The 19,766-nt window shown below is 36.8% G+C and overlaps 1 protein-coding gene across 6 annotated transcripts in view; it reads right to left on the reverse strand.

The window, feature by feature from the left end:
- ACOX3 (acyl-CoA oxidase 3, pristanoyl) overlaps positions 1 to 19,766 on the reverse strand; it is a 34,876-nt gene that overhangs the window by 12,685 nt on the left and 2,425 nt on the right. For 3 of the 6 annotated variants that reach the window (XM_035547314.2, XM_035547315.2, XM_050710440.1), the window contains exons 2-11: positions 18,843 to 19,026; positions 16,515 to 16,743; positions 15,254 to 15,325; positions 13,970 to 14,059; positions 13,199 to 13,342; positions 12,392 to 12,480; positions 3,652 to 3,748; positions 3,040 to 3,222; positions 1,530 to 1,652; positions 23 to 143 (exon numbers count right to left, since the gene is read on the reverse strand). In XM_035547314.2, the coding sequence (XP_035403207.1) occupies positions 23 to 143; positions 1,530 to 1,652; positions 3,040 to 3,222; positions 3,652 to 3,748; positions 12,392 to 12,480; positions 13,199 to 13,342; positions 13,970 to 14,059; positions 15,254 to 15,325; positions 16,515 to 16,743; positions 18,843 to 18,979 (1,285 nt within the window). In that variant the 5' untranslated portion in view covers positions 18,980 to 19,026. Of the gene's footprint in view, positions 1 to 22; positions 144 to 1,529; positions 1,653 to 3,039; positions 3,223 to 3,651; positions 3,749 to 12,391; positions 12,481 to 13,198; positions 13,343 to 13,969; positions 14,060 to 15,253; positions 15,326 to 16,514; positions 16,749 to 18,842; positions 19,027 to 19,766 lie in introns of all 6 variants that reach the window. The other 3 variants (XM_035547311.2, XM_035547312.1, XM_035547313.2) reach the window with 1 other exon arrangement.

Raw genomic sequence — 19,766 nt, forward strand, 5'->3', positions numbered from 1 at the left:
CATGCAATAGTTTGTGACTTACTCGCAAGGTAACCATGTCCTCCACAAGCTTCTCGACACTCCTGGGCTGCCTGCTGAGCAGTCCAAGAAGACAGTGGTTTGCTGGCAGCACATAAGGCATGAATCTCACGTCCCAAATCAGCCTTGTAAAAACAAGCTACAAGTTAGTAATCATTTTCACGCAAAGTAGGTTTGTGACCAATTAAAGCCATAGCTAAGTGTACTGCTTTTGAAGAAGAGTAACCTAAAATACATACATACAAGTTTCTGAGATCTATGTAAGCGCAGAACCTTTTTTTTTTTTTTTTGCTGTTCCTCCCCCAAAACAACAAACAAACAAACAAAACAAAACCACACAAAACAAAACAAAAAACTGCCATAAAAACCTTAGATACTAGCATTCTTATAGGGAAAAGGAAAATTTTGTGCCAGGTAATGGATACATGAGTACATGGCTCTGCATTGACACTAATGCTGTTGGCCTTCCTTTCAAAGTGTGCTTGGAACTTCCATACTATATAGATTTTCTAGAGACGTTGGGTTAATACCACCAAAATTGTTTGAGAGCAATTCCCCATTTTTTTTAATTTTTTTCAGATCTCCCATACAACAAAAGAAGTTCATAAGGATTACATTCTTAATACTGTCAACAGGCAGATTTTTCTGTTACAACCTGAGTTTTGCCTAAGATTAGTGACTGCACTGGAGACCTCTAGAGATAAAATAACAGATCAAATAATCAAACAGACTCTTCTGTGCTTTGTGCAAAGAGGATAAATTACATTACCCAGCCACTAGCACAGAAATCTATCACAGGCTTTATTTTAGCTGGAAAAAACTGAATGTTTAAGTGAGATCTGAGCAAAATGTAGCCACTGTGTAGGCCCTTACAGTAAAAAATGTCAAGATTTAAATATATATTTTATATATATATATATATATATATATATATATATATAATTTATATGCTATAAAAAAACATACTGCAGTTATTTTGGCTGAGAATCAGTCCTTGCAGAGACTGATAGATCAAACTACTTTATAAAGGGGTAACTTCTGACGGTCTGCGAGTACTTGAGAAATTCAGCATTAAAACTCAAAAATATTAACGTTTTTCTCCAAAAGCATATTTCCTAATGCATGAATATGAATTGCAAACTCAAGCCAGACTTGCATAGTTTGTGCAGTAATTAAGAATAGCATCATTTCGGGAAGTGTTTGATATATGCCTCCTGCAATATCATTTTTATAACAGTCATAAACTGAATTTACATTATCATATACTTATGATAAACAATTTGCAAGGGGACATAGTCTTAAATCCCAGTGAAACCAATAAAACTTTAACCACTCCATTAAAACTCATTCGGGAGCTTTTCCGAATGCAACTTTATTCACCCATATTTCTGAGACATTGCTCTATCATTCATGATCGTAAGACAGACTACTTCTAAGTAGGTCTTTCACTTAACAATTTCCAGTCTGTTGAAGTAACAACGCAGCTAAGAGGAAACGTGCAGATATCTCACCTGCCTCTGACTCCTTTGCTTTGTCAATAAGCCTGCAAAAAATTCTACGAAGTTCTCGAACAGTGATTTGGAGAAATAATCTAAGATATAGGCAGCAGCCAAATAAGGAAGAAGACGCCATTGCTGGAATAAAAATTAAATAGATTTGATTGAAAACTGATATACACTTTATAGTTATATATATATAAACTATCTTATAATTTTGAAAAAAAAAAACATTATTTTTCATTTTGTTCAAACTGGAGATGTATGTGAAGTTATGGTGAAGAGAAGTTAGCAATAATCATTTATAAACATATAGTTACACTGTTTCAGTCCATGGATTTTATGAATTTGTGATAAACATCCTATTAGGCCAGTGCAGAAGTTCACTGCAGCTTTGGGGACCAATGACATATTTTTGCTCTGTGTTTACACGATATCTGACATACCACAGTCCACCACCATGGCAGAGGATGTAACTGTTTCACTTGCTTGTTCATTGCTGAACGTTAAATTAGTAGTGCTCTTTGCATTTTGTGAGGAAAAAAAGGAAAGAAAAAAAAAACAGGTCTAGAAAGAAGAGAAAAAGCATCTTTATATGCAAATCAGACGGAAGCCTATGAAGGAGAAGGGAAACTGCTTAAAGAAGCTTTTGTAGTGGGGAAAGAAGGGAATGAAGGTTCAGCAAACAAAGCCTACAGAATAAGCTGAACCTGAACAAAATAGAGGTTCACAAAGTAGTGGGAAGTAGAACCAGGCTTATTCAGATAAGGTGGAAAGAAGGCAGCTTTTGCTAGAGTTTGTTGAAACACATGAAAACTTACAAAGTTGCAAGATTAAACGCAAGCCTGGAAAAAAGGCACCTACTTTGCAAGGACAGAATGGGTGGGTTTGTTTTTCTAGCACTTCTTATGTAACAACCGTTCTCATTCAACTGGTCTGAGTTTTCACTATTTTCTAGTTTACCATAACTACTCATTTTATTTTTTCAGACCAAAAGGTGTTTTTCATCTGCATATTCTGTGGAAATAAAGGTTGGCTATATTCCTCTCAAAATTAGTGCTGGCTTGAGGTTTGCTACAATGATTGTCACTGATTTGTATACTTTTAAAGAATAAGGTCTAAAAAAGAGAAAATGAGGATAATAGCAAAAGATACACTGACATTTTTTATGCTAGTTTCTTCATCAGTACTTCTTTGTGCGCATAGAAGACAGCCCTTCTCTGAAAAGGTTACTATCTTAGAAGACACATGGTTCTAGGTACTTCAGAGAGACACAAATATTTTTATTTATTTATTTATTTATTTCGCTGTCCAAGAACTTATCTCAAAACTCTGATCAAGCCAAGAGAAGTGCTAAGAGGTCTTAAGCTGTGATGAACACCCAAAACTGCACTGGATCTACACTTCAGATGAGAAAGACAACTTTAATTTCACTAACTTCTGTGTCACTATTTTGATTTGCAGTAGCTTTGAATCTGAGTGTCACTACGTAAAAGTTTATAGGTGCAAAGTCCAAAGTTTTTACCTGTGTTTGGTATTCAAGAACAGGTATTTCCTCTTCATCAGTTGGTCCAAACTGATGGCGAGTTGCTGAGAAGCGAATGGCTATTGATAAGGCAAGCTTTAAATTGGTCGCAGAAACTGCTGTGATCAGAATTCTGCCAATGGACAAAGATCCAAGAGATGCACTAAAACGCTCTTTAACATCCTAAATGGATAAAAGGCACAGAGTAAATGGAGGAGGCTAACGTTTCATTTGCCTACCCCATAAAGATACAACTCTGGAGCATGATCAGAAGCCCAGAGGGCTGGACAATTTTATTTACTGATACAGTCAGTTAAGGTGTTCAGAAAAGATCCAAAGCAGTTTCTTTAAAATACTTTGGGACTGATGGGGTACCTCAAAAAGCAAGAAGTCAGTAAAATCAATAAGGTGAATTTAGACACCACTGAAAGACAATTAGAAAATCAGCATTCACGTTGACACTGTGTCAACAATCATTGAGGTCCAGGTATCTAGTGCTTACCAACACGAGGCTCGTGCTCTCTCTTAACCTACTTGTAGCTTTGTATATTTACATTACTATATTAATGGAAAAAAAAAAAACAAAAAAAAAAAACAAACTTTGATTCATACCTTGAAAGAACTTGAGTATTTCCCCTCAGCTGTGACATCTCCAGCTATATTCAGTATGTTTTCTTTAGGTATCCTGACGTTGTGAAACATGGCAAACCTGGTCAAACAAACACACAAGTAATGTAAAATCTACCTTGATATAGTTTAGAGTGTCTACATTACAGAAAAAGGTCACATCATGCATATATCAGTGAACCCATCAAGCCAGGTAGGTAATTTTTGGATAGTATGTATTCATACTCAGGCCAGTAAAGGAAATTCAGTATGAGAGATTATTTGCTGTCACTCTTCAATTTGTTTTTCAAAAATTAAGGTGATGCTTAAAAAACAAACCCTCAGGGTACCCTTTGAGCAACTCCATAAGAAAATAAGTAAAAAACAAACAAACAACAACAAAAAAAAACAAACAGAAGGAAGAGCAATATATTCTCTTGGAGAAGAGGGACAGCTTTCTGTGTAGTTACTTATTAGAGACCTTATACAGAGTCAGTGCAATAGACACTTTCAGCGACAGACCATAAACCTCTCTGTCTGCATGAACTCAGGAAAGTGAGTTAGCTTGGTATCTCAGTTATCAAAAAGCTTGGGAAGATGAACAATTCAATTCTCTTCTCCTGCTAGAATCATGCTGTGCCATTCTGATTCCAAAGAATTCCTTGCCACTGATAATTCTACTGAACCAAATGTCTTACTGGTGTACTGAGGGGTTGCTCATTGCAGTCTGGAGATGGTAAATGCATTGGAATAGGGGGACACTTTATTTGTGTGAGTCTAAAATATAGATCCGTGAGGGTCTTCCATGTTTCTTTAATATAAATGAGCACACAGCTGAATTAGTGCACTACGAAGGAACAGAAACGAGAACCTTCCTTTGCTTGAACTCATACTAGGACTTCTATTCCCTGGAATGTGGCATCTTAAGAAGGGATGACTGACATTGTCTTTTCTAAATTGTGGCACCTTAGCAGCAATAAAGAAGGAAGCTGTTAGAATAGGCAGACTGTCCTAAATATTCATATTCTTCAGGAAGAAAGTGTATGAACTGTTTCACCAAAATGGGCAGTACAACTTGGCTCGATAGGGGTAGTATCTGCTCAACTCACAAATATCTCAGTATCTAATAGCACTTGAAAAGCTGCATTTGTAATCAAAGCAAATTCCTTTTGCCTGCCAATACAGGCTGATCTACTTAATAAGGCCCATGAGAGCCAGGTCTTTCACATTAATAAATTACATAAGGGCTGCATTGCTGCATGTGCTTTAAAATTACGAGTTGTTTCCAAGGAAACATATCTGCATACTGAATTTATTCAGCCTTAGAGATACAGGCTATTTTCAAACTTAGCCACAGAGAAAAGCAGGCTATCCTAACCAAGAACCAGCTGCTTACTGGCCTTATACATGTGCTTTATTAAGTGTGAGTTTCAGTGAGACAACACTACATAATAGAACCAAATTCAGAATTTCCAAAAATCTCATATACATCTTTGTTTATATTTCTTCTTATCACTGAAAACAAAAAATCTAATTCCAAAAAGATCTTTTGGCTAAATTCACTTTCTCTGCTCCCTGTACACCAAATAAAATTAATCACATCTAAGAATGTATAGCAACCCTATTATTTTTAAGCAATAGCATGCACACTAGATAGAATCTGAACTTTTTAAAAATTATTATTCATTACTTTAATTACAAGAGAGTGTGTATGGCAAGGTTTAGGTCCCTGTGAGGCAGACACTAACTGCTGCAGAATACTTGCTTGATATATCTGCCGGTCACAGTAGCTAATCATTGCCATTTCTTACAAGCCATTAGAACAAATGAGAATTTTAAGGAAGAATTTGAATGATGAAAGGCAGCCTTGTAGATTTTTCTAAAGGATCCCTCCCAAGCAGGAAAATATGCATGGAAGAATGCAATGAAGTATCATTTAGAAAAGCTACTGAATGGTGATAAAAACCGGACTTGTGAACCAGGTTACAGGAAAAGTTGACTTAACAAAGATATGATACACTCTTTGGGCACACTTCTCGAAGAAATTTCAAAAGGCTCCAACTCTTGGGACTTCTCTTTGCAAATATATATCTGGAGTAGGTTTAGATCTGTGTATGATGATGGCAAGATTCACAGTAGCATTAACGATGAAGATGATAAATTGTCCTTTAGAGTTTTACAATGTAGTGATTAGTTCAATTCATTCAGCAAAGCTGTGCAATTGTAGAAAGTCATTATATTGATGTGTGCTTGAAGCTCTGTATCTACTAACATATACATATTCCATGTAAAAATAACCTCCTTTTAGGAAATGCAAGCCTACTAATATTAAACATGTTGCAGACGTGTGCCAAACAAAACAGCTAGCAAAATAACCTGAACAGTTTTACTCCATTTCTCCAATTGTAATATAAACCCAAAAAGCTAAACCTAGAGCAAGTCTTTATGGAAAGAGAAAATCTTGTAGAAAGTTTTGTTATAATCTGTCAGCCATAAGTATAAGGTAGGTAGTTCTGCACCTTTTTAAGTGTTACCTAGAATTATTTTGATTAAAAAGTATACCTTCTTATAATCACTATTTTTCATAGCTAGTGAACACGAATACTAAATTTCCAGTCATTATATAACAACCTATTTTCTTATTATGAAAATTGATTCAAATAACGCACACTGAGACAGGTTTTAAAAGTTCAGATTTCTTTCCTTGATATTGGCCATTAAAGATACTCTATTTCCTTCTTTTTCTGTAAGCTGCTATCAAAATAGAGGCATGTAAAATGGCAAAAACTTTAAGAAGCCAAGGAGAGAGAGAGAATTAGCAATTAAAAAACCCACAGAAAGCTCCCGTGCGTTAAGAAATATGATATATTGCTTATAAGCACCAATGCTGAAAATAAAAGCAGAACCTTGCAGGATCTGGGAGTTAGCCGACGTTACGAAATGACTGCCAACTGCTGTTATGCTCCTTCTCCAAGAATTTTGCTATTTGAAATTATGAGACATGCTGGCCAATTTGAACTTGATATCGGAACATATTAAAAATAAATAGTAAGCTTTAATGAAGTCAATGATCACATTTCTAATGGTTATTAGCCTAGGAAGCATAGTGAATAGACACGGACCACATCTGTCAACGCATTTAGGAGAAAATCTCCTTAAATAATTGAAGAAAAGTAGAAATATCTTACGATAATGGAACTGTATATACAGCCATGGGGATATCAAGTACCAGCAAGTTTGGAAAATGTCTATGTTTCACATGGTGATGACGAGACCATAGGTTTGAAAGCTACCCTAATTAGGGACTCTTCTGCACAGCAATTAGTGTGTCTGAGATTAAGACTTCTCTGCAAAAAAGACAGATAGCTGCCACTTTAAATATGTTTCATAGAGCTCTAAAGAAATGTGTAATTTTACAGAATCTAGTACACAGGTAAAACAACTGTATTTCATACATTTCTACCAAGATTAGCTGAGCAGAGTGAAGCACTATTCCAATAGTAACATTTTTGTTTGGGTTCTTTGGCCAGTGGTTTAGGGAACATTTCAAGCAAAGTTAATCTTACTGACTTTAAATCATGCAAAAGTAATTCATCTGGTGTGCAGTAATGCTGATAAAAAAAAAAAAAAAAAAAAAAAGAGCAGCTGGAAAAGCCATGAGCTCCTTTTGCCAGTACTAAATTAATAAGCTGTTACCTATGGTACAAATAGCTCAAATATGCTTTAGTGAATTTCAGACCCACAAAAATGCCTGTCCTGCCAGCTTTTACTACTGACTATGTTAGAGATGATGCAGTGACAGTTCCGTCAATCCTTTTAGCCAGAAACAGAAAGCAGGTGAATGGTATTGGAAAACTGCAAGTCAAGTGATCTCACGGCTGTTTATGAGACACAGTAAACCTTGGGAAGAATAACATTTAAGAGGTTTGGTGAAAAACTTGTAGAAGAGAAAGAAAACAGCCGCGTATTCCAGACTGAAACTCACAGAAAGGTTAAAGTTGAGAAGAGTTACAGAGAGGACGGGGAAAACTGAAACACAGTATTTTAGCTCCAGTTTCTATGAACAAGACTAATCTAAGAATGCAGGTCTGTAGAAGAAATGCTCAACAGCAGTAGTAAAACAACAGAGGCCTCCTAAGCCTATCTTAATGGACTTCATGGAGACACAAAAACCCACTCACCCTACAGTTCTTATAGGTTAAGTGCCAGTATGGCAAGGAGTTCCGGATGGTTAGACCCCTGCAAAAGTCAAGAGCAGACACAGCTCTGCTAAGGAAAAAAAAAAAAAGGCTGTCTGAAATGTACTACAGATGTGAGGCCCTGTTTCTGCAGGTGATAAAACAACTTCGTGACCAGATCTGAATCCACCTTTCCCCATTAGTATCCTCAGTGCCTGTCATTGTGACAGGCATCGCAATGCACTGGCTGTGGCTACGCAGTTTTGAGGTACTTGCAAGTGACAAAAATGAGAAGGGGATAAGGCATTTCTCTTTAGCAACGTGACCACATCTTAGTGATGTGTGCAGCACTGTATGTATCCATATATCTCACCTTGACCGTAGAAACTAAGTGGAGAGGGTGAAACAGGGAAATATTAGTGAAGCCACTGGAAAATCACTGTTTTGACTTAAATTGCAAATATACGAGACATGTCTTAAAAAATATTCCTCACAAGGACTAACAGTAGAATATTCAGGTAACTTAAGTTCATGTACAGGTATTTTAACAATTATTTGTATTTTATAGCTGCTTCATCTGTTCTCTTGTTTGTGGCTCTGGTCAGTGGCTCAAGGACAATAAAAACCTCAAACAAGCACGAGCTTGTTATTTCTAGAGAAGCACAACTGATCCCTATGCTTGCTTTCTTATTTACACCCCTATACTGTCACTTTCCCTGTACTGTAACAGCCTCTACTGTGGCCTTGCAGTGAACCAGACCCGACAAATGATCTACTTGAAAATAGACTTTTTTTTTGGTGAGATTAGTTTTCAGACAGTTCCTGTTTCCAAGCTGAGTCCACTTCACAGCACAAATGTTCATCACTGCACAACGAAAAAGGCTGTGTGAGAGTAGAAACAAACAACCAAAGGAGCATAGTGTGCAACTTATCTTCAGCAACTACTGCTTTGGATTGTAAAATGAAACTCCAAGACACTACTTAGGCTCCAACAGTGTACTTCAGCTCCAGCCTTCCAAGTGAAATAACTGCAAATATTGGGAAATCTAAGTAAGATTTAAGGGCATAAATTCTGGGAAACAAAAATCCTTTGAAGGACTAGGCTTTCATTTGGTCTACACTTAAACTAGCAGAAGCAGAATATTAATGAATTACTGTCACTGAAACTGAAATACTAACAAACACACAGTAAATTAACCGATAAATAAATTAGCTAAACATTTAAATGACATAATACAAAGGACTTGAATTTGTATGATGTGTGACATCTCTAGTATGCAAGGGATTGCAGTGAGGGCTTTCAGAACCCAAAGTCTCTTTCCAGGAGGACTTCTTTTACATCACCTACTGCTTTTCTGCCCAGCAAATCCCCTTTACCCATTTCCTCTTGGGTGTTGTGTTTGTTTTTTGGTATCGAGAACACTGAATCTAACTTTGTTGTTAGGGAACACACTGAATGTCACAGCAGGTTGTATGTGCAGAGAGATCATGTGCATTTAATTGTATATGAAAGGTTGTTAAAACTGCTGGTAAAAACCCTTCAGTTTTCTGAAGTCCATCATTAATAAATTAGATACCACTAACAATTCCTCTTCACTCAGAAGGCCCTTTTTTCCCCTAGAACAATTCAGTTCAAATAAACAGCTTTCTCTTTGGCAGTGGTTTGCTGTGCTGTTGATAGCTTCATTTCACTAGTATTTCCCTTATCATAGGTTTTGTCTGCTCAACAGACCATATACACGCTATCAATGTATAAAGCTGAACGAACTCCGAGCACATTTTATAAAGACAGGCATGTTCAGCACTATTTAAGAAACACAATTAAAACTAATTTTCAAACTCTTTCCTACATAGATTCAGCTAAGTATGTTTTCTTTTTCTGAGTTGGGAAAGCAGCAGTTTACAGCTAGTTACAAATGGACATGAAATTGTTTCACCACTGATTTGGTGGCAATCACTTACTGATGTGCACTGCATAATGGGAAAGTTTGGTAATGTTATATTAACCATGGTAGACAAAAACATATAAAAAAAAAGGGGGGGGGGGACGACAGAAATGCCCATCAACAATTACCAAAGCTCTTGCCTTATGTTCCTCCTTATGTTCCTCTCCTGCACCTCCCATACATGTTATTGAAAAGCCCCTGGATCCTAAATACCTTTTTTTTTTTTTAGTGCTTGTTTTTTTTCCCTGATATTTCCATTTTGGGACCACAGTGAACAGCGTATTTCACAGAGTGCTAGAGTACTAGCAACAGGTGGACATTTTTGTATTATAAAAATAAAGACTGAAGCACTTGCATCCCCTAGTGGCAGCCCGATTTATTTTTTGGTAAAAAAACATAAAAAAGAGTCTAAATTTACCTTAAGAAAAAATGTAGTTCTATCTTTAATCACATATGTATTTATTACACTAAATTTTGTGAATGACAAAAAGAAAGGAAAATAATTTAAAATAATTTAAAGTGATTTTTTTTTAATGGGTAGCTGAAGTTACAAAGATTTGCAAAAAACATGATTTTAGGACATTCTACTTAAAAAGCTATAGGAATTACTCTGAAAGACAGACTCTGAAGGAGCAGGTTAGTCAGTTGAATTCACACCGCAAAAATTTCCACATTACTTCTGCAATTCTTACTTTACAATTTTTGCAATTCTTACTTCTTACATTACACTTTGCATTAGCATGAATCAGTCAAACTTCAGCCAAAGGACAGAGGAGATTAATTTTCTACAACCAAAAGGGATTGCTACAATCACCTTCTCTGTTCTCTTACATAGCATAAATCAATTACAATGTCCAAGCAAACTAGATTTTTTCTCCATGCCCTACATATATGCTTGCGAGTTTAAATCTGTATACCCACGTCGAAAAGACATATCATAAACTTCTCCAGGTACAGGAACAAAATCTGACATCTCTATCAGTTTCCTTGTACTCTGATCTTCACTCTGACCATTTATCCGAAGCGTAACTCCACGGAAATATACCTGATTTACTTAAATGCCCATGGTAGTTGAACCAGACTTCACACGTACATACGAAAAACTGGCAAAGTATGAGGTAGAGACTAACGCTTTTAATAATAGCATAATGGGATCTAATGCTTTTTAGATGAACATGTATACAGATTATATGCCAAATTTTCATTTTGTTCTTTTCCTTCCTCATGTTGTGCTTAAAACAATGTTGCTCATTAAGAATGAGCAGCAGAATTTTACTATTTCTACTGAAATATGAAGCTGAATTACATTTGGAATACTCAAGCCCATGTTGCTGTGCCATCTGGTGGCTACAAGTTTGTAATGCAGATGCAGGCAAATAAAATCCCAACAAAACCTCCCAAAGCTCTTTTCCAGGCCTCTTCTCACACCCGTCCTCTATAAAACTTCATTTGCTCTATGCTTTTTTTTTCTTTCATCCGTGTCTTTATGCAACAGAACATCAATGAGAATTATGTACATACACAGTCAGTGCCATTATTGACACTACAGGTTATTTGGGATATTAGGAAGAAGCTGGTAAAGACAAAAACTACAGAACACCTACGACCTGCTGGAAAGCCACTCAAAACCATTACATTACAAAGAAGGATACTTTACGAGATCTACATTTTGCTTACTGCAATGGCACACTATGTAGGACAACAATTAAACAATAAACAAACTGAATCAACAGAAAGAAGTAAATTGGAGGCATAAAGAAGTGACACCCACTAACACACCCTTTACTATTTCAGATTTATTGTCTTTAATCAGAGCTATAAAAATAATGTAGGGTTTTAAATACTAATTTTAAAAATTTGCTGCTTCTATGCACAAATCTCCTCCCTGTCAGACTCCTTTGGACAGCAGAGACACAGTAGGGTCACTACAACGCCATGACTGAGAAATGAAGCCCAGGAACTTCTTTATTTCAACTGTACACAAAGAATACAGAAAAAGTAACTAACCTCCTCATCTGAACTGGACAGGGTTAGTCCAGGAACCTCATGGTTTAAACAAGGCAGATAATGAGTCTCTGGATTTCTGACACAGGTCAGACCTACTTGGTCACGATAATCTTCTGTCTTTACAATAAGTCAACAATAAGTCTTGTCTGTGGACCTCAGCTAGTTCTGCTGTGGGCTGGAAATCAACATACAAAATAACTAAGAGCTTACATCCCTGTGGATTTATAGGCTGACATGCTTTAGCTAGTAACTTCATGTGTTGTTGTTGTTGTGTTGTTTTGTTTTGTTTGTTTGCTTTTTAAATATTACTGTTGCAGAGTCTGACTGTAAGACCACCTGGGAACATCCACAGAGTTATCTGTGCCACTTCATATTCTAAAACATGAGTGAAACAGAAAGGCTGAAAGTTGCAGGAATAGAAAATACTGAAATTCAAGATTCTTCAAAATTGCTTATTTTATTTATTATTTTATTTTTTAAGTAACAACAAATTAAAGCCACTAGAAACCTCAGGTCTTTCACTACCTCAGAAGTACAGAGAATTGACACAGAATATTTGCACCACTACACATGAAATAATGTAGAATGTTTCTTCATTCAAATGGATGGACTTACCCATTATCCAGACCATTCTGCCCAAGTTTCTTTCCTATGTCACCTACCATGACACCTGGCATAGGTAGGAGAGTTTTTGTATCTCGAATCTGCATAGAAGAGGACGGAAACATTAGTTCAATTGTGGGACAATTAAAATTCTTGGTTGAACTCTTCAAACAGTGAAAACATTCCCAACCTGTATTCTGTCATTAATACTAAAGAAAGCTCTCTGATTTTCCAAGCACATAATCATGGATATAACTCATACTTACATATCCTTTCATTCAGGACATAGGTCCCATAATGAAAATTACTTAAGCTAATGACAGTACTTTGTTAAACAAGCCTTAACACAGATCAAACTAGCACTGAAACCTCCTTTGGGTGCACACAGACAGCAGGAATCAACCTAACTTCAATGTAATGATCAGCTTTGAGATATTCCCTGATTTTGTAGTAAATTCTGTTCAGTCTGCAAACGGTCTGTTTTATTATGTACTACTTTTCACCGTAAGTCTCATCCAAGACTTTCAGGACTTCATACAGCATAGGTTATTTCTAATTGTATAGGTCGTGTGATAATCTTTAGGCTTCTTAACTCTTCTGCATTTTCCAGCTGCAGAAAACTGACATAAAATTGTCTGTACAACCACCACAAAAATACAGTGAACATTTAAAGATAAAAAACACTTTTTACAATTGCTATAAATGCTGAAGGCATTAAAGTACTGCTCAGACATAAGAAACAGTATTAACAGAAAATCTTTAATTTAACAACCCTCACCCACACAGAAAGACAAAAGATCAGCAATATTCCTATCCTACCTGTACAATAAAGGAATGTAATCCTTGGCATTGTCCATCAGGAGTATAGAGTTGGGCATACACAACTGCATGGGTGGCATGTTTCCCCATATTACCAACCCAGAACTTTGCAGCTTCAAAGTCAGGTGTATTGATGACAAACTCCTGTAGCCAGCAAAAAAAGGAGCAAAATGATTAAAATGATAAAAGCTATTTAATTCTTTTTCATGGACACGATAACGTTTTGAAAACATCCATTAACTGCCAATATTTCATTCTGTACTGTGCTCCAACAGCTGAGATCTCTTTTACAGTGTTCAAGTTTGCAGAGAATTCATGTGGCTAGGAAAACTTTAAAGGAGAAAAAGTTCATGACTTGACTGTAAGGCCTAAATTTCAGCCTTTAAATTGCTCATTAAAGCAGTTAAAAAAGCAAAGCAAAGTGATGGACTTTGAAGCATTTCCTAGATCTTGGGTTAAGGTGAGCTGAGTCCACTGTGGGCTGAAACCTGTGCAGGGACCACCTCCTTCTTGTGCATTTTTCTATGGAGAGGAAGGCTGGCTAACAGTGTGAAAGCACATTTTCCAGTTTGGACAACTAAGGGACCACGAGTAGGATCTATTCTCTAGAACACACATATCCCAAAATACAGACATAGCTTCAACATTCAGATTTTTTGATTACAAGTACTGTGTTTTCTGGATGTAAGAAGAAAAGAATGTAAAAGATGTGAAGAAGTCTAACCTTAGATTAACAGTGTTAAGTATTATTCCTGTGCATTAAGGACTAACCTGAGTGCTATGATCAAATGTGGCAGTGGTCCGTATGCCTTTGGTATTAGTTCCATGGCTGAGTTCAGTCAGAGCAAAACATCCAAAAATCTAAATAAAGAGATATAAGGCACAATTCAAGACTAGTTTATTAGAGTAATTAAAACCATAAGATGATTGCAATTTCAGCTCTTGGATAGTAACTTGCAATTGCAAGGAAACCAATCAGATATAATCCTAAGGCTACGAAATCTACCTGCAGTAGGGTAAAAGATTTTCTTCCTTTCCTGATGGCTGATTTATTCAGACAGGTACAGACTGTTACATCCACTGACTGAAAGTTTTCAGCTCTCTGGGCTGAGAGAACTCTTTTATGATGAAAATGGGTGAATCATATGAATATATGCATACACTTGATTCTCCATCAGTATTTGGGAACACCAGCTCTTTGAGGTCACACCGAAATGTGCATATTGCACCCTTTTACCCTACACTGGTTTGGCCTGTAGTATGTACTCTTGGGTACCAAACCTTTGAAAAACAAGTGAAAACAAAAAATGCAGCAGTATATTGCTGTGTCTATTGCTGAGACATAAAAAAAAAAATCAGAAGATTCGATAAGCAAGAAGGTGAATGGTTGACAAAGAAACAAGATAAAAAATGATAAAGAGATACAAAAGAAGCACGATGCTCAGTTTGAGTGCACTCAGCGGTATGTATCTTGCACGATCAATGAGGGTCAGGCAATGAGTGAATGCTGAGCAGGAGAAACTGTTCAGGATCGGCTCTTTCTGTATCAGGTAGGCTGCACTTACTGTACAGAGCACTTGGTCCTGGGTCTCCTTTGGAATCTCTGTAGTGTTTTTGTGGCATTAAGAGATTATTATTTTCTGGTTTATAGCATTTCTATGGAATATTTACAACATCATGCCAAGGGCTTGTGCTGCACAGTGTATGATGTAGATGTGGAAGTGTCTGACAGTTCAAGATTTGCTACCATACTGTTAAAAGACACCGGGTAAAATTAAAATTAAGGTAGTGTCATCAATATTGCCTTTTTGGGAGAAGTTTGCAAACTTTGACTGCATGTTAACTTGGACAGTCTAATACAGATTCAGGAACTGGCATGACAACTAGCACTGAGAACAGTCAAGGCTCAGTGCTTGAATGTGCTCCTTGGTCTTCTTTTACTTTGCTATTTAGAAGTACCTAGGTACCTACGTAGATCAGAAATAATAGAAAGGTACAGGTAATGCCATGGTTCTGACAATGCCCAGTTCTCACAAGCTATTCAAAAAAAATTACCTCCATGTTAAAAACTTTTTTCAGTAAGTCTGCAAACCTCATTGAAGCACTCAAAATTGTACCTGCAAATACCTGTAAAAACAAAGAATAATGAATGAAATCAGTAATCCCAGGATAGAAAACACAAATATATATGCAATAGTGATATCCATTAAAGAGACCATGGAAAGGTAGGTTACACAGTAAACTACTACTTAGACTATACCTTGAGGAAGTAAGTCAAGAATTGATCTTGTCATGGACCCTTTACAGAGGATTGAACACTCTCTAAGAGAAAACACTGAATAGTGAGACCAAAGACTAAATGGCCCATTGCTGCAGTATTTTCAAGACAGGATCAACTTTTCACAGTTTGAACCTGTTCAAGCCTTCCCTGCAAACTCTCAGAAATGCTTAGTGAGCTCACTTTACACTTTTACATGTGGATATCTCCTTGAATAAAGCAAAATTTTCAGAATATTCTAGTTTGTTTCACAGCAAATGGTTTGGGAACTGAAGGTAGCTGCTTCAGACCCAGATAAGATTATTGTTTTTAAATCTACCTTCAGTTTTTCTAAAGGGATGTTCACATAACAAAACTCCAGACCTTCCCTGCAATGAGTAATAATTTATTAATTCAGCAAATATTATTTGACCACCTATCATAGAATGGCTCGGGTGGAAGGGACCTTAAAGATCATCTAGTTCCAATCCCCCTGCCATGGGCAGGGACACAGCCCACTAGATCAGGTGGGAAGTTACCTATGTTAAGTATTCTTTCTCAGGTATTCTTTCTGAAAGACTCATCCAAGGGGGAACTGATGAACAGAAGCCCAGCCACTGATGTCGGTGATAACCTCTACACTGATTTCCATTCCTTCTGGATTCTGCCCTGAATCAACACACCAGGGCATGAGGCAAGGAAGTTTCTGATACTTGTATATGGAGCTGTAGAAGTTCTTTTGGCTACTGCTGCCATTCAAGATGCAGAAGAGAACACAAAAGATGGAACTGTAGGCATTAAAATACCTTTCTATAGCTGTGCCCATACTGCTTCACCTTTACTCTCCAGGCAGGATTCCAACAGAGATGGGGCTAAATGACAAAGATCTACTAATGTTATCCCACAGTTCTGTGATTCTTCCAAACAGTTAAACTGAATTTGATTTTTGAAAACAATGGACTAGGAAAAAAATTTTGCTTTAATACAATAGGCAGAAAACAACAGAATTATGGTATTATGAGATACTTAAATTCGAGTATATTTTTGAACTGTACTTACACCGCAATGTAAGAAATACTGGAGACACGGAGACCAATCATACATTCCTATACAGATAACCATATTAAATATCTTTAATGGGTTCTCTATGATCTCTTGCTGAGTAAGAAAGTCATACTCAAAGAGTTTTTTACAGCGCAGGAACGTCAGCTCCTGATACTTCTCACGGCTCAAATCTTCTCCAGGACGATGTGCGAAGACAGGATCATTTTCTAGAGCAGAGAAGATTCTGTTCTTGAGGGGGGAAAAATGACATGAGAATGTTAACACAAAAGCATTAACAAAACAAGTTAATGTTCTTCTAGGATAATACTAGGCCTCAAACTACAATAGTTTGATAGAGTCAAGTTTATAAAGGCAAAATCCCACAAAATTAAAAATATATCAAAATTGTCTGTCATTATATATACAGTTCATGCAGCTGAATTTTACAAAAGCTCCTTTGTCATGAAGTAACAAGTGTGGGACTGATTCATTCTGAATGTAAGAAAATGGTTTGTTAAAAGTTACTTGCTTTTTATACCCACTTCATTATTTCACTATGAAGCTGATGGCAGGACTCTAAAGAGCAAGGGCTCTCAATCTGAGAACAAAGGCAAAACTCCAGGGGTAGCATAGAGTTAAAAATATGCTATAACGGTAAAGGCATTAGGCTACCACAACTGTTCTGTTCCCAGGTGAAAGCAGAAGTGTACTCCATTTAATATCTAGATGTGCACATCAAAGTTTTTAAAAGTTTTTTTTTTTCCCCTCCCCTTAGTTAAAACCACAGAATCATAGAACGGTTTGGGTTGTAAAAGACCTTAGAGATCATTTACTTCCAAACCCCCAGCCACAGGAAGGGACACTTCCCACCAGACCAGGTTGCTCCAGCCTGGTCTTGAGCACTTCCAGGGATGGGGCATCCACAGCTTCTCTGGGCAGCCTGTTCCAGTGCCTCATCACCCCCATAGCGAAAAATGTCTTCCTTATATCTAATCTGTATCCATTTTTAGTTTAAAAACATTACTCCTTGTGCTATCACTACATGCTCTAAAGAGCATGTAAGAAAGTTCTCCAGCTTTCTTGTAGGCCCCTTCAGGTACTAGAAGGCTGCTCTAAGGTCTCCCCGAAGCCTTCTCTTCTCCAGGCTCAACAACCCCAACTCCCTCAGCCTCTCTTCATAGCAGAGGTGCTTCAGCCCTCTGATCATCCTCATGGCCCTCCCCTGGTCCCAAACCAATAGCTCCATGTCCTTCTTGTGGTGGGGCCTCACAGCTGAATGCAGTACTCCAAGTGGGATCTAACGAGAATGATATGCTACAAAATTTTTTTCACCTCAAATCTCTGTCTTGATGATATCCGCATCTTCTTAAATATACTTTGTGTGATTTAGAAAAAAAATAATAAAGTGCCTTAGGCAAAATCTTAAAAAAAAAAAAAAAATTAAAGTCCTCTTCTCCTCTCTGAAGAGAATGTTGCAGTACAAAGGAAAACAAAAACAAAAACAAAAACAGACGATTTCCCATGCTCCTCTTTCAAAGTTAGGGTTATTCTCTCTCTATGAACAGTATGATTTGCTCAGTTTTGAAACTCTCTCAGATGCAGAGCACTTTTTTTTTTTTTGCATATGCTTTTAAGTATATCAGTTAGATACAGAATAGGGCATTTTTGATTTCTTTGATCTTCCTTCTAAGATTTTAATACCTACAGTACACCTTCAATATGAGCTTAAGTCCACATAAATCTACACCACCATCAAAAAGGGCAGTTCTGTCTCCTCCTACATCTTCTACATCATGCATTCCCACACCACTTTTTGAGCTGCAATTAATCTTTTTTTTTTTTTTTTTGGTAGGCCGAGCTTTCAGCCAAGTAGGCAAGCTGAAGGGTCCAACACATGCCACACAAACATTAATACAAGCACAGAAGACAGTATGAACTTACGTCAGGTCAAAGAATGGCAGAAATACCATGTGGCATAAACTTAGGTGAGGTTAAACTAATTGTAAAGCCATGGGATACATGATTTAATGCCTATCATAAAGGAAACTGATAAAATATAGCTCTTTCTCAGTTTGGAATGGACAATGAAGCCCTGTATTGTAGCATTCGTCTGTTTTCACTGTATTGATGATTAGTAATGAAATAAGCCTTACTTGATAGTAAAGTAGGTTACTTCAAAATTCAGTTCTGCTCTGAAAATTGCACGTGCAAAAATAATTTCATGCTCCATAAGTACAGAGCTCCATTAGTACATCAAATACTTGGTGCTTGAAAATCACATGTGATTCTACTGAAAAGACACGTACAAAATTAAAACATGCTTGCTGTTCTTGCTAAGCTTACCTTAAGCTGGATGATATCCTCGCCATCCAGAAACACTGCCATCTCCTTCCAGTTGAAGGAAGCTTTCTTTCGATATTTGCAGAGCGGCCCCTTGGGGAAATCTGGCAGCAAAGTATCCCAGGAACTTTGGTTGCCATTGGCTTCTTTCAGATTCACTGTGGATGCCATTGATAGCTAAACTGTTCTGCACCAAACAAGAAAATATACATCATGAACTGAGGCACTGCAGAGGTCTAACTTTTAATAATATAAAGAAATCAAAAGGGTTGTTAATTTAGCCTGTTCAAATGTGTGAATACAGCAGTACAGAGCAAACTAAAAGACTGGCTGTACATTTTTCTAATTCATCTGACGTGGTACAAGCTAAGGAAAAATGTCTTTGATCAAATGTAAATGAACATGGCCTTTGTTATTAAAATATGACCTGCACATTTTAATATGAGCAAAATATGAAACAGGGACAGCATTGGTGAATATTGCATATTAAGATAGGTGATTAGATAAAAGATCTAGGGAAGAAAATTGGATGTTCTAAATAACATAATGTGAATGATTAAGCCACTTCACTTCTATCTGAAATGCAAAATAAAAAAATATAAAAGCACCCAAACATGAAGAACAAAACAAAATCCTGTTCAAATACAGCAGATACCAATACTATCTCCACATTACTAGTTAACATTCAAGCAATTCTTATGTAAATGTCATGTTGGTTATGCGTTAAGGCTTATTATTGCATAAGTGAAGTAATAAGCTGCTGTTCACGCATAAACAACACAAGTCAGAAGACTTAAGGGAAATGGTAGGAACTCTGCCCTTATCTTCCACTGGTTGAATATATGAATGAGTAACCATGCAATAAAGTCATGTACACCACTGCAAGAAACAAACTCCTGTAAATTCTGCACATTTGCAACTCCTTTG

Source organism: Cygnus atratus, chromosome 4 (assembly GCF_013377495.2).
Source record: "Cygnus atratus isolate AKBS03 ecotype Queensland, Australia chromosome 4, CAtr_DNAZoo_HiC_assembly, whole genome shotgun sequence".
Classification (NCBI taxonomy): domain Eukaryota; kingdom Metazoa; phylum Chordata; class Aves; order Anseriformes; family Anatidae; genus Cygnus; species Cygnus atratus.